General features: G+C 45.6%; 1 protein-coding gene across 3 annotated transcripts in view; it reads left to right on the forward strand.

Moving 5' to 3' along the window:
- smg1 (SMG1 nonsense mediated mRNA decay associated PI3K related kinase) overlaps positions 1-15,118 on the forward strand; it is a 40,309-nt gene that overhangs the window by 14,795 nt on the left and 10,396 nt on the right. For all 3 annotated transcript variants that reach the window (XM_068336228.1, XM_068336229.1, XM_068336230.1), the window contains 24 exons: positions 598-752; positions 845-978; positions 1,120-1,425; positions 2,932-3,067; positions 3,590-3,740; positions 3,837-3,957; positions 5,220-5,465; positions 5,678-5,829; positions 6,008-6,143; positions 6,246-6,390; positions 6,532-6,670; positions 6,740-6,958; positions 7,036-7,216; positions 7,803-7,964; positions 8,496-8,710; positions 9,627-9,781; positions 10,676-10,898; positions 10,968-11,214; positions 12,225-12,454; positions 12,557-12,793; positions 12,885-13,023; positions 13,737-13,846; positions 14,148-14,366; positions 14,680-14,873. In XM_068336228.1, coding sequence (XP_068192329.1) covers positions 598-752; positions 845-978; positions 1,120-1,425; positions 2,932-3,067; positions 3,590-3,740; positions 3,837-3,957; positions 5,220-5,465; positions 5,678-5,829; positions 6,008-6,143; positions 6,246-6,390; positions 6,532-6,670; positions 6,740-6,958; positions 7,036-7,216; positions 7,803-7,964; positions 8,496-8,710; positions 9,627-9,781; positions 10,676-10,898; positions 10,968-11,214; positions 12,225-12,454; positions 12,557-12,793; positions 12,885-13,023; positions 13,737-13,846; positions 14,148-14,366; positions 14,680-14,873 — 4,352 coding nt within the window. The remainder of the gene's footprint in view (positions 1-597; positions 753-844; positions 979-1,119; positions 1,426-2,931; positions 3,068-3,589; positions 3,741-3,836; positions 3,958-5,219; positions 5,466-5,677; positions 5,830-6,007; positions 6,144-6,245; positions 6,391-6,531; positions 6,671-6,739; positions 6,959-7,035; positions 7,217-7,802; positions 7,965-8,495; positions 8,711-9,626; positions 9,782-10,675; positions 10,899-10,967; positions 11,215-12,224; positions 12,455-12,556; positions 12,794-12,884; positions 13,024-13,736; positions 13,847-14,147; positions 14,367-14,679; positions 14,874-15,118) is intronic.

A 15,118-nucleotide genomic window follows, 5' to 3' on the forward strand; every position in this document is an offset into this window, starting at 1 on the left:
CTACCCATCAACCTTTTTTTTTCTTTTTGTTGATGTTCCAACACTGATGACAGTGAAGTCGGATGTAATAACATAAAAAAACTGACTAAATAAATAAAAGATATAATCACAAAACAAAAAGCAACATTTTCAGGAAGCCAGAGGCACAAAAATGTGACGATGACCTTCACCTTTAGAAAACAAGGTCAGTGTCATTCTCGATAGTACAATATAGAATCCATTGCTGTGACCATTTTGAAAGTAGGTCAGGGTTAAACTTTAAATTCCGGGGTGTCGCAGGATGTTGCAGTCTCTGACTACCTTGTTAATGTTTGGTGGATTTTAAGTGTTTAATTCTGTTTTCAACTTTGAGAAGTCACTTTTTCTTAGATCTTCCACTAATAATTATAGCAGTTAACAGGGACAATTAAAATAATTGACTTTTGCTTTAGATAAATTCCTCCAGTGTTCAGTTGTCGTGGCTCATTTATCATTTCTGCTATTTGGCTCCAATCACGTCGTATCAAACAAAGGAAGCTTTAATGATAGACACGTCCTGATTGGTCGATTGTATTGTCTTTTCACATGAGTAACATGTTTTTTGTCCTTGCCTGTCAGGGTCCAGAGCTGGAGGTTCCCCTGATGCTGCTGGTGGAGGCTCTATGTGAGCTCCGCTGTCCGGAGGCCATTCAGGGCCTGGCGGCCTGGAGCCTCCTCATCACCGGCAGGAACCTGGGCTGGCTGTCGTCGGTCGCCCTGCAGGCCGAGGGACGGTACGCCACGCAGCGTCATCCAGAGCCGCACAGCTCAGCAGACGCTCAGCTGTGTTTGCTTCATGTGTTGGTTGTGTGTTTTATATATGAAGGTTTGAAAAAGCAGCTCTGGAGTATCAGGATCAGCTGTCTGCAGTCACAGGGATGGATTGCAGCGTCAAAGGCTCTGAGGGCTGTCTGCTCAAGTTCTCCAGCAGCATGAGCAGCCCCAAACACGCCAGTAATGGTGAGTAGCAAGCTTCCATTTCACTTGTGTTACACCACTAATGTACAACTAACAACTCAGTTAGTTGTTTAGTGTGTGAGGAGAACCTGTCGCCCTTGAGGCAGTGGTGGAGATCATGTTATCCCTGTTCTCTCTGAAAAGGTGACACCAGGAAGACCGTGCTGCTCAAGGCCAACGAGTGCTCCCCGGAGGTGACCAACTTCCTCGCCAACAAAGCCTGTCAGTGTTACGTGGCTCTCTGCGACTGGGCCTCCGTGAAGGAGTGGCAGGCCACGGTCCACGGCCTCAAGCAGAACTCCAGCAGCCCGGTCAGCATCAGCCTGAAGGCAGACCTGAACTACATCGAGGCTCTGAGCCGCTTTGAGGACGGAGACCTGACGGAGTGTGGAGCTCAGCTGGAGCTGCTGCCTGGAGAGGACTACAGCTCCAGCTGTAAAGACAAGCTGGGTGAGTGGATCCCATCGCATCACAGTTCACCAGTACTGTCTGCTGTAATATGTTGTTACCTGACACGGAGCCAGACGTCAGGACAGAGTCACCTCCTCTAGGCCAGTGCTCCCCATCCTTATTTGCGCCACGGACCGGTTTAATGTCAGACAACATTTTCAGAGACCGTCCTTGAAGGTGTGATGGATAAATACAACTAAATAAGATAAGACCAGCAGAAAAACTGTTATTTTGCTGCTTCCTTTTTCTTTGAAGTCGTAGGTTTTTCTTGTCACCTCACTGGCTGTTTTACTCTCCGCAGAGAAACTTTCCAAAGAGTTTTTTTTCTTTCTTACCTTCAGGCTAGCTTGGGAGTCTCAATTTGGCGGTAATATATTCTGTTAGTGGCCAGAGGAGCACCTTTAAGAAGGTAGTCATGTGACCGAGGCAAGCATCTTCACAAGCATCAGATGTGGAGGAGAGAATCTGTTCAAAACAAAACGTGCTTCAGAACCAGATCAGAGAGACAACAGAAACAATAGAAGTTGTGTATTTTCTCTGTGTGGCCTGGTACCGACTGACCCACAGACCGACTGACCCACGGACCGACTGACCCACGGACCGACTGACCCACGGACCGACTGACCCACGGACCGACTGACCCACGGACCGACTGACCCACGGACCGACTGACCCACAGACTGGTACCGCCACTATTAACAACAGAAGAACACTTAAAGTAGATAATAAATGACCACCATCTGACAGATGTTAGACACATCTAGAAAAATCATTACAAAGACTTCAGAATCCGTTTAACAATAATTAGAGATGGGAACCTTTTTATTTTAAATGTTATTTCAGGTCATGCATGTATTCCTTTGTATTATTATTCAAATAGTGCCATATGTTTTTGGCAATAGTAATTTTACTTGAAATGCCAATCCTTACATATAATATGACACTGTTGCTGTTCTGAGAACAAATGAAATGCCATAAATTCCTGACTATTGAGCACACCTGTCTGTACGCTGCAGGTGTCGAGGTGTTGGAACGTGAGGTATTTACACAGAAACATTTTTAAAAATTTTAATTACTGTCTTTCCTAACAGTGGGCCTGTAACATGGCCGTAATGCAACGCTGCCATCGCCAACGTCTCTCCATCAATTCATTGATGCCAAGCCAACGTTGCAGCAGCTGTGTTTCTACCTCAACAGCCAGATCGATTGTCTTTAACTTAAAAACTCCATCGTGTGGCTTTTTTCACCTGCTTCCCATCATGACGTTCAAAATGTCCAAAACTCCAACTACGTTAACATCTTCCATCCGTCTATCTCACTCTTGTTGCTGGAGGAATGCGACTCAGGAGGCTGTTAGCCCATAAAAATCTATAAATTAGCCACATAGTTCAGAGCGTGTGAAATAAGTAGCAGTTTATAATCCAGAATTTACAGCACACAGCTACTAATTAATGGCACAGCTTCTTCAATTGAAATGTATTTGTCCATCTTTTTTGTGTCTTTCAGATCTGAAGAGGCTCCTGCCCTCCATGAGTCCAGATCCATCGGAGCTGCAGAGAGCCATTGAAGTACAACTCCTGCGTAGCGCCGTTGGTGCCATGACCAAAACCAAGCAGGAGCAGAGGACCGCAGCCAATCCAGAGTGAGAATTCACGCTAATCCTCCATTTAGTTCCTGGAACACTTAAAGAATTCTATTGCAAACAGAGACCAGAATAAAGTACAAATGGTTCAAGGAAGAAAAAGAGGAAATGGGAGAGAGACTACTAATCTTTATTGGCTGAGGTGGGGAGATTAGACAGAGCTAGTTTAAACCTAAGATGACTAAAGTTACCTCAAGGTGAATTGAAGCTGAACAATTATAATAATTCATGTTTAAATAATACCAATAATGGAAGTTTATCCAGATTAAAAGGGCAGCCCAGTGTTGCAGTGGGCGGTGCTGCATGTCTCTGTGGTCCTCCAGCTTCCTACCACCTCCAAAATCCTGACGTACGAGTGAATTGATCAGAGGTGTGAGTGTGAGTCAGGATTCTGGATCACTTCTGATGTCCTTCTGTGACCTTTGAACTTGCCTTGTGAGAAGTGATGAACGTTGGTGCCTTGAGGTCGTCCTCACTGACGTGCTAGCGTTCCAGTCTCAGTCGTCCTCCTCCGTGTTGCAGTACGTTGGTGCGCTGTCTGAAACAGACTGGTCGGATCTGCTTGGGTCCTCTTCGCCTGTCCACCCTGACTCTGTCTGAAGCCCTGCCCACCCTGCCCACCCTGCAGCTCCACTGCACCGCCACCCTGGAGAACACACTCAGTGGACAAGAGGTATGTACTGATGGTATATTCTAGGAGTCTGCTCCACGTCACACAGCTCGTATCATCTCTGACAGGTTTCTTGATAATGACTCTTGTTCTTTGCAGGACTGTGTGATTCCCCTCAGCAGTGAAGCCCTGAGCTCCTGTAAGCAGCAGGATGTCCAGCCCTTCCTTCAAGCCCTCAGATACACTTTATTTCAGAGACAACTCCTGAACAAACTCAAAGGTAATTGTTCTTGAACACATTATTCTTGAACTAGCAGTACCTGTGACTGTCTGCTACAAAAACACAGGAATCTACTTTGCTTTTGTTTCCTAATCAGCGGTTAGGAAAGATTCCATCCTTTGAGTGTAATATAACTAAATGCTGACAACAGATTGAACCCTAAGTGTCCATAAGTGACCCCACACACATAGACTGTAGAGCGATATGAACTGGATCAAATGTCACTTTTTATGACAATAAAAAGAACGATAAGGGGACTGACATTTAGAAAATTTACCCAAAAATGTCTACATGGTCAGAATGTCTTTATATTGTGCTGCAGACTGCAGTGAAGGTTCAGATTTACACTGTGGACAGAACCCAGATTATTCAGACGGAGGGATTGACCCCAGAGGCCCAAACAGTTTCCCCAAGGTTCAATTCTAGGGCACTATGACTTCATTTATACACACATTTTCAAGGTCATAACCTCTCAGTGCAGCCGTCTGTTTCCAGCGCTGGTGATTCTGTCATTTGTTGCCTTAAACCTATTCCCCTTTAGGCTCTTGAGTAAACTCAGTGTGCATTTGACAGATTACAAGATGGTTTAGTTACCACAGCTTGTTCTCAATCTTGACCAAACTAAACATTAGAAACATTCCCTCATTTATCTTTTTTAAGCCAATAGTCTTGAAAACGCAGTTTCCATTTTTACATTTCAGTGTTCCCAAAGCAAGAACAGGACTTGGACAGAAGGCTTTTAGGTTTTCTGCTCTTGCATCTTGGAACAATCTGGAGGCTGATCTTAAACTTTGTTGCCCTTAAGTTTTTTGTCATAGTTATTTCAGATTTCTGTGAGTTACCATGAAATTTTGCGTTGATGCTCTTCTTGGCCAGATTCAACGGGACAAATTTCAAACAAGCATGTAAATCTGGGTTTAAAAGTTGCTGTGTAAATACAGAAACCTTTCAGTTTTCAGCAAAAATATTCTGTAAAAAGAGCTAAAAGAATTTTCTTGTGTTGGCAGCCTTGAAAACGTATCTTAGTTGGAGTTGGGTTCAACAGTTGGTGTCCAGCTGATCTCCACATTTCAGGCTAAATGTGATCACAAGCATCAAACCAGGGGGCTTGTGACTTTAACCTGGGATTGAAGCTAGTTTCTATTCTGGGTTATTTTGTAGTCGAGTGATTCTCTGATTAGTTCTAATTCTATCGCTACGTCCGCAACATGTGTTGTCCTTCATCTCATCTGTTGGTTCTCCTTCATCTCTTTCCTGTCCAGGATACTCCTGCTCTATTGATGGACACCTGACGGAGCTCTGTTTGACCGCTGTCAAATTTGCCCGGAAGAAAGGCAACATTGCCCTGGCGTCCCGGCTGCTGGGTCAGTGCAGCGGTGGAACGCCGGAGGAGGAGCCGCAGGATGAGCTGTGTCAGGCCTTCAGGCTGCTGACCCTGGAAGGAACCCTGGGGGAGAAATGGGGGCCAGAGCTGCAGATAGAAAAAGCTAAAGTCCTCAGAACAGCAGGTAATGAACAGATGACATTACAGGTAGTCCTCAACCTACGACGCAATGGGTTCCGAGAGGTTGTTCGTAAGCTGAATTGTTCATAAGTCGTTATTTATTTCATTCCAATCCATAATCACATTTGAGGTCATTTAAATGTCATCACTAGAGTCTAAATACAGATGGATGGATGGATGTTTCTATCTATTTCCTCAAAGCGTCTGTGTCTCCAGGCCAGTCGATGAAGGCCATGGAGGTCCTGAGCAAGGCCACCTTGTCCTTCTGTCATGTGGGGAAGAATGAAGTTGCCGCCTGCCACTCGCTGCTGACGCTCTGCAAATGGTTGCTGACTGACTGGAAGGACATGACGCCTCAGCTGAAACAGGTGTCCTCCCCTTCACTGCCTCTCTGTTCACAAGACCTGTGATTGTTTTGTTTTCACTCAGCTTACTTTAATTCTCAAATACGGCCGTTGCTTTGCTACTAATTTACATTTGGGGTGCGCTGAGCAGTGGCGTTACTACGGAAACCATGATGTAAGAACTGGTAATGTTTTGTTGTAGGTGATGAAGAAGTCAGGAGTAGGAAACTCGTCCAATGCCGTTGGCAGCGTCTCTCCTCTCAGCCGGAACATCTCTGCTCTGTTGGAGCTTCCTCTGGAGGAGCAAGGCATTCCTCACATCACCGCTGAGACCTCAGGTGACCCCGACAGTCCAGGCTGGCCTGGATTTACATCCTATTTTTTGGGGGCGAGGTGTGGTCCTGATTCCAGCCACATTTCCATCTCCGTCCTCTCTGCAGTGAACGTGGGCGTTGGGGAAGCAGACTTCGTGTTGGGGCAGCTCTACCAGCTCTCCACCAGCCTGGCACCAGAGATGGCAAAGTCGTGGGCCGCCCTGGCCAGCTGGGCTTACCGCTGGGGCAGGAAGGTGGTGGATAATGCCAGGTGAGTGTGTGGTGATCCAACTACATGATCTAGTTGTAAAACTAATAACATGTTAGCGAAATGCCAGTTAGCCCTTTTGGAAAGCGCTGCTCTACATGTTATTCAGTATGAATGTGTCTCCTGGTGTTGATGTCTCTCTAGCCAGGGGGAGGGACTGCCTCTTCTTCCAGGGGAGAAAAAGGAGGTAGAGGAGCTGCTTCCCGCATCCACCAGCGAAGAAGACAAGGACACCATCTTCAGCATTCTGGGTCAGGCTATGTGTCGGCCGACGGGCATACAGGTGAGCGGCGTTCTGCAGGCGACCCCTCTGTGCCGGTGAGTCCTTTCTAACTGTTCTGCTGCGCTCCAGGACGAGGACATGGCTCTGCAGCAGGAAGACAACGAGGACGACATGGTGGACGTCATCTGGCGACAGCTCACCGGCTCCTGCCCCTGGTTGGGGGACGCGGGCCAGCCGGTTACGGATGGGCTGATCCGCGTCTGGAGGCGGGTGGTTGACCGCATTTTTGGCCTCTACCGGGTTTCCTGCCAGGCCTATTTCACCTTCCTCAAGCTCAACACTGGGCAGGTGAGACCTCATGGGAGAAAATGTGTTGCCGATGACGACCACGCGGTCCTTCACGCTCGTTGTGCGTTTGGTTTCAGGTCCCCGTGGATGAAGACGACCCTAAACTCCTGCTGTCCTGTCACAGCAGCAAACAGAGCAACGATGACGTGATCGTCATGGCGACCTTGCGTCTTCTCCGTCTGCTGGTGAAGCATGCTGGTGAACTGAGGGAAGGGCTGGAGTTAGGCCTGGCTTCCACCCCCACTGCACCCTGGAGGGGTATGTCAAACTGCTAATGGTGTGAAATGGGGCCGATGCGTTCTGAACTGCCCTCATTACTTTGTCTTTACATTCTGTAAACAGAGGTGGCTCTCGTAACGGAAGAAAGGATTAGATTTTTGTGAAACCAGGAACTGATTTGCAAGCCTTGGCTGAGGTTTTTACTCTTAACGCACCTTTATTTAAAAAATGGAGACATTTGCAGCAGAGATATGACAGTGATCTGGTGTCAAACGTCTCCAGCTGATATCACTCATTGATATTCGAAAGAAAATGATTGGTATTATAGGTTTTATATTATCAGGGTACCTTCAAGTTCTAATGCAGTAAATGCAGAGATTTGGGGGAAAAAAGTTGATCACTGCCTGGAGGGGCATGAGGGGGCATTTACCAGTGAGACTGACTCATGATGTAGTTGAAACCAATACCTTTTCACATTTCTGTGAACAATTACACATTTAAAAGACAGTTTATGGACTCTTCATGGACTCTCCTCAGATTCTGCAGTGTCCATGAAGTCTGGTGTGTGTTCATGTTACATGAGGATTTTGTTTACGTGTTTATTGTGATGTGTCGCCCCACACAGCCATCATCCCCCAGCTTTTTTCCCGACTCAACCATCCTGAAGCGTACATCCGACAGAGTATATGCAACTTGCTGTGTCGAGTGGCCCAGGACTCCCCACACCTCATTCTGTACCCCGCCATCGTGGGTTCTCTCTCTCTGGGGTCAGAGGCTCAGAATGCAGGTACGGGTTTATCCTTCTCTGTGTGCAGCTTCATCCAGCAGATGTTTCATACATGTGATGAGAAGCCAATTGTTCATCTCTACTTCACAACAAGACACTTGAAAGAATAAAGTTTAGTGACTATTACCGGCACAGCAGTTGATCATTTGTTCACATGCTTTATATATGTTTTATTTAACATTGGTAAAATAACTCCAAAACGGTCTCGACTGAAATACAGTGGTCCCTAGTTACTCGCGGTTAATGCGTTCCAGGAACCACCTGGAAAAACAAAATTTCACGGTATAGAAACAAATGATTATTTATGGTAATTTAAAGGTTTATGAACCCTCCCTATACTGATATTAAACCACCTTCTATCTGTGTTATTTGATGTATTTTTATTTTTTGTTGTTAAAATCAGATCAGATGGTGAATAAGTTGTTCAGGTCCTGGAGGGGGAAGCTGCAGTTTAACTGCTGCTGCGCTGGATGTGTAGGAATGTCAGAGACGCGCAGTCAGCAGTAGACGTACTGTTTGTGTTGTTGACAGGGAGTAAACTGCCATCGGCTCTGCCCACCTTCTTGGGCAGCATGGAGGGAGACGGTCTGGTGGAGGAGGTGGAGCAGCAGGACAGCAGCAGCCAGGGAGGGGCTCCAGAGGAGCTGCCCTCCATCTACTCCAGTCAGGACCAGGCCATGATGCAGGACTGCTACAGCAAGATAGTGGAGAAACTGTCTTTAGCAAACCCTACCATGGTGCTTCAGGTGACTACACACACACACACACACACACACACACACACACACACACCAAACTCCTGCTGGAAACACTCATACTTTAAGAGGCATCAGAGCGATGCATGGCGTTGTTGTTCTCGTTTGCGTGCGTTCTTGTGTCTTTGACGCACACATTGTGACTGTTGGGTTTCTCTGTCTGTTGAAGCACTTTGAAATGTCTGTTGATGTGATTAAGCTCTATACAAATAAAGGCTGATTGATTGATTGATTGATTATCACCATGCCTCTGAAAAAGATGCAAAAGTTGGATAAAAAGGAAGTGACAGTGAGGGCTTTCTTGAGATAGATATTACTACAGATATTACTACAGATATTACTACAGATATTACTACAGATATGACTACAGATATTACTACAGATATGACTGAAATGTGTGTGTGAAGGTTCTGTCAGCTTGGTGCCGGTTCCACAGGAGAATATATGAATTAAAGGCAAAGAAAAATATTGAGTGAAAAGCAAATTTAAAAAAAAAAAGAACTATTACTTTTTTCTTTATTTCTAGATAGATAGATAGATAGATAGATACTTGATTAATCCCGGAGGAACTGTTTTTTTAAATGACTACCAGGCTTTAACATTTTGATGAAACTTATATTTAATTTTTTTTTTCTTTTTACTTAAACAGTTATGATGTTATTAATAAAAGACATTAAAATTAAGTTTGTTTAGTATTTATATTGTAGTAGTGGCAAAACTCAATCCTTGCGTACGCTTCTACCGTATATTCTGTTATTACTATTGGGATGCATAAACGTCATGTTGGGATGCACACATTTTTCTTGAAGCGCATCCCATGATGCACTACTTTCTGGCGGTAAAATGAACTCTGGTGTTAGGACAAACTAGTATCGTACGTGATCGTGGGTTCCTGTGTGCTGAGCAGGTCCAGCAGCTGGTGGGTGAGCTGCGCAGAGTGACCTTACTGTGGGACGAGCTGTGGCTGGGGGTGTTACAACAACAACACATGCACGTCCTGCGTCGGATCCAACAGCTGGAGGACGAGGTCAAGAGGGTGCAGAACAACAACACGCTGCGCAGGTGAGACTTCTGGTCTGGCGTGTACTCACAGCTGATTGAACCTACCAGTCAGTGTTATAGGGAATTATAAGAACCAATGGTGTCAAACAGGAGTCCCTTAGTTCAGGATCAAGGCAACTGGTGCTGTAGATGCTGGCTGTGCATTTGTCCTTGAAAAACGGGGTTAAATGGGTTGTTCAAGGCATCGTTCAGAAGAAGAGCATTCTTTAAGGGAGAAGTTAATAATGTAGGGGAAAACCTATAAAGACGTGTAAAAAGTGATCGGTGTTCAGCTAAAATTATATCAAATGCTTTAAAAATAGCAAATCCAGAAAGTTGAGGAAGAAAACGAAAAACAACTTCTGGAATGGATCAGAGAATATCCAAAATGGCAAAGGCTCAGCCTGGGATTATCTCCAGGAGGATCGGAGAAGATCTGAGGTGATCTGAGTCCAGTAACAATCAGAAGACGTCTGTGTGAAGCCAAGCTACCAGCAAGAAGCCCCCCCGCAAAGTCCCATTGTTAAAACAGACATCTGCTGAAGTGGTTTGCCAAAGACCGCATCCACTGGCCTAAGAAGAAATGTTGTAAAATTTTGTTTTTTGGGTCGAAGGGCCAGAGACAGTTTCTCAGACGACTAAATATCAGTTTAAGATTCAAGATCTTCAAGCATTTCTTAGTTTTATGCATTAAATTTGAGTTTTAAAGAAAGATGGCAACACTGAAATTTTTTTTAAGCATTATGTTGACTTTCTGTGAAATATTATCATATTCAATGACTTTTTCCACCTTTCTTGCTTTGAATAGAATGTGAAGTGTCCCCAATGCATCACGTATTGTTGATAAGGTCTTTGTGACTTTTGCCAAACTGATGCTGATTGGAAGACAAAGCGCTGACATGACTTCTCCTGCAGGGACGAGAAGATCGCGATCATGCGCGACAAACACTCTGCTCTGATGCGTCCCGTCGTTTTCGCCCTGGATCACGTCTGCAGCATCACAGCCGCCCCAGCGGAGACGCCGCACGAAACCTGGTTCCAGCAAACCTACGGCAACGCCATCGTCACCGCCCTGGAGCGACTGAGAAACCCCGCAAACCCCGCCAACCCCGCCAGCAGCTGGCTGCCCTTCAAACAGGTGTGTGTGTGTGTGTGGCGGTGTGTGTTTTCATACACTACACATGACTGATCATGTGTTGTTGGTCAGATCATGCTGAGCCTGCAGCAGCGTGCCCAGAAGCGAGCCAGCTATCTGCTGCATCTGGATGAGATCAGCCCCCGCCTGGTGTCCATGACGACCACAGAGATGGCGCTGCCGGGCGAGGTGGCGGCGTCAGACGCCGTCACCATACAGAGCGTGGGCAGCACCATCACCATCCTGCCCACCAAGACTAAGCCCAAGAAGCTCTTCTTCCTGGGCTCAGATGGACACAACTACCCGTACCTCTTCAAAGGTAGGAGACCCCCCAACGAAATAAACCTGTTGCTTAAAAAGAGAAACAGGAAAGGTCTCAGTGAGAACTAAAGGAGTAAACCCTCAGCATCATCAGGTCAAAAGGAACAAATAAATTGAAACTGAAATGGAAGTGAATCATTTTTTTTCCAACACAAACTATTCACAGTGTATTTACGTCGATTCAGGTAGAATCTGTATTTCTTTGGTTTGTTTTCTCCTCAGGCGGGGATGGAAGGAGACAGGCTTGTATTTTATTAAATTGTACCTGTTAAGAGGTTCCGCTCCACCTGACAGCTCTGTGTTGAGTCTGTCATGAAGTTCACAGCGCTGACTTTGGTGTTATGTAGCTAGAAGGCGACAGCAGCCTTTAGATGACATGATGGAGACAGGGATGTGTGTGTTTGTCTTCAGTTTTGTGATTCTCCTTCAATGGTTGTTCAAAGTTCAACAAGGTCCAGTAAGAGAACATTTCCTCCAGCAAAAGAACACCATGATGTCTAACCAGTATTATTATCCATCTTCAGTTGTTATCACACATGACTGCCAAATACATGAGTAATATTTCAACAGGGATTAGTCAGCTTTCACAGTTAACTGATAAATTAGTCAGTTAACTGTGACTGCGCTGTTTGTAGAGGTTTTGTCGTCACACTAAATATTCTTCCCTTGGAAAATTAACATGGGATAAAAGTTGTATTTAAAATTAATGCATAAGTTAACTTAAAAAATAACTACTGCATCCCAAATCTCAGAACTGAGCCTGACCCTCTAACAGGGTTCTTTTTCTAATCTGTTTTGAATGTTTCTCAGGCTATTAAATAAAATAAACAGAATTTATAAAAGTGTATAACATGTTTGACCTTTGCAGAAGGCAGGAAGTGTTCGGTGAATTTCCTGTTATCCAATTAAAACAGGACATTTAGAAGAAGTTCTAATCCTCACTGGTGCTGTTTGTGGGACAGTGGGACTGATGGACTATTGGGGGTTGACTCTTCTCTTCTGTCTCAGGTCTGGAGGATCTGCATTTGGACGAACGCATCATGCAGTTTTTGTCAATAGTCAACACCATGTTCACCAAAATCAACCAGCAGGAGCAGCCTCACTTCCACGCTCGCCACTACTCCGTCACGCCGCTGGGGACTCGGTCGGGGCTCATCCAGTGGGTGGACGGGGCCACGCCGCTGTTTGGCCTCTACAAGCGCTGGCAGCAGCGGGAGGCGGTGCTGCAGTCTCAGAAGGTAACGTGTGTGTGTGTGTGTGTGTGTGTGTGTGTGTGTCCTGTGATGCAGCCACGCTCTGCAGACCGTTGGTTTGACAGGACGCTTCTCCGTCCTTCTCAGGCCCCAGACTCGCTGCAGCAGCAGCCGGTGCCCCGCCCCAGTGAGCTCTACTACAGCCGGATCGGGCCGGCGCTGAAGGCGGTGGGGCTCAGTCTGGACGTGACGCGGCGAGACTGGCCGCTCAGCGTCATGAAGGAGGTGCTGAAGGAGTTAATGGAGGCCACGCCCTCCAACTTGCTGGCCAAAGAGCTGTGGTGTTCCTGCACCACGCCCAGCGAGTGGTGGAGGGTCACTCAGGTAACCATGGCAACATCTTTGAACGTCACATCCGACTTCAGAAAGAACGGTAGAACTAGATTAACAGTTTGGTTCCTTTTTCACACTGCAGTCCTACGCCAGATCCACAGCGGTCATGTCCATGGTCGGCTACATCATTGGCCTCGGCGACCGTCACCTTGACAACGTGTTGATTGACATGACAACTGGAGAGGTGGTGCATATCGACTACAACGTTTGCTTTGAAAAAGGTCAGTTTGAAGTGATTTACTGTTGAGTTGAATCATGATGTCATAATTGTGACCTGACAATGGAGGTGTCGGTTCACCTCCTGAGCACTGCCGAGGTGCCCATGAGCAAGGCACCGTCTTATATAATAAAGGATTTCATTATTATCTTTATTATTACTACTTGATGCCCATCATGTCAACATAATCATGTTTCATTTGTTGGTCTCTTCCTCAGCTAAGTTGTCTAACTTGAGTATTTTATTAAAATTATATGGAACCTTTACCCGAAACAAAGGAGGACGCTGTGCTGGATAAAAACAGATCTGCCACAATCTTAATACACGGACAGGCTTCATGAGAATATGTGAAAGTCAGCATTTATGTAAAACTGATCCAAGGGACCCTCTTTTTTAACTATTGTAGACAACAATATGGCAGAAGCATTTTCTGAGCATATATACAGGTAGTCCTCATCCTAAGACACAACTGGTTCTGAAAGGTTGTTTGTAAGCTGAATTGTTTGTAAGTCGTTATTTAATAAATTTCAATCTATCTGTCAATCTTCATATGAGGTCATTTAAATGTCATTTCTTCTCTAAATACGAAAGCGCTATTCCCTAAGACTGACCAGAAACAATTACAGGACAAATAAACAAAATAAAATGTTTGTAAGTCGGATGTTTGTATCTTGAGGACTAGCTGTATTTTAATAGACTTGTTGTGTGTGTTTGTAGGGAAGAGCCTACGGGTGCCAGAGAAGGTGCCGTTCAGGATGACACACAACATTGAGACGGCTCTGGGAGTCACCGGGGTGGAGGGCATCTTCAGGCTGTCCTGTGAACAGGTGACTGACTGTCCACACTTTAATCATTGTTCACACACAACTCCAATTCCACGTCAATTTTATGCAAATTTAAGTGAAATAGTGCACTTTATACAAAACATCAGCGTGCAGTTTAATTATGAAGCAAAACATGAATTCAATGTCATTGGACAGTTTCAGAAATGGATTTCAAAAATCCTGTCATGTGCATGAAGACAAGTTGGATCTCAGTCATGACACACGGGCCTCCGCTTTGAAGTGACTAAAATACAAACTGTTTTGTCTGATTCCTGCTGACGCTGGATGTTCTGTGTGGTTTCAGGCGGTTCAGATGATGCGCCGCGGCAGAGAGACCCTCCTGACTCTGCTGGAGGCCTTTGTCTATGATCCCCTGGTGGACTGGACCGCAGGGGGGGAGGTGGGCTTCGCCGGCGCCGTGTATGGAGGAGGGGGCCAGCAGGCTGAAAACAAGCAGAGCAAGAGGGAGATGGAGAGGGACATTACCCGCTCTCTGTTCTCCTCCAGGGTGGCTGAGATCAAGGTGACCGATGACGTGTCCATTCTTCTTCCTGTTGGGATGGACATTCCCTAACCTGCTTCCCCAGCATTTTTATTTCTTTTGCATTTATTTAACTGAATTAGTGTTTTGGTAAAGTTTTCTCTTAGTTGTCCAAATTATTATTCAGACTTTTCATAATAAATCTGGCAAAGTACGGACTGCTGGATCCTGACGAGGTCATTTGCTTCTGAACTTCTCCAACTGAGTAGACAATCCAGAACCCTTAATGTATGAAAATACAGCACACAAATGAACATGAGGGTTTCTGATGTATTTCCTTGACTGTCTGATGCAGGTGAACTGGTTTAAGAACCGTGATGAGATGCTGGCAGTGCTGCCACAAGTGGAAGAGTCTGTGGAGGAGTACCTGGTCCTTCAGGAGCTGCTCTGCCAAGGGGAGAAGTTACAAGCAAAGCTTCAGGAGGAGATAGCCTTCCTGGAGGGAGCAGAAAACCATCCAGACCATCTCATTCTCACGCTGGAGCAAAGGTGTCAATGCTCATTTACACTCAGAACTAAGTGATTTATTAACCCTCAGGGACCTTTTAAAGTGTCTACACACATTACCTAATCGCGTCACAAAAGGGCCGTCTCATAAAAACAGTGGGTTTGTGTCTGGGTTGTGGGGTCATCGTGGGGTCATTGTGGGGGCAGTGTCTTGCTGCAGACAATGAGGATCATGTTTCATTATAACATGTCAGCATTATCATATATACTAATATCATACTGTATAC

Source organism: Antennarius striatus, chromosome 16, assembly GCF_040054535.1.
Source record: "Antennarius striatus isolate MH-2024 chromosome 16, ASM4005453v1, whole genome shotgun sequence".
Lineage (NCBI taxonomy): Eukaryota > Metazoa > Chordata > Actinopteri > Lophiiformes > Antennariidae > Antennarius > Antennarius striatus.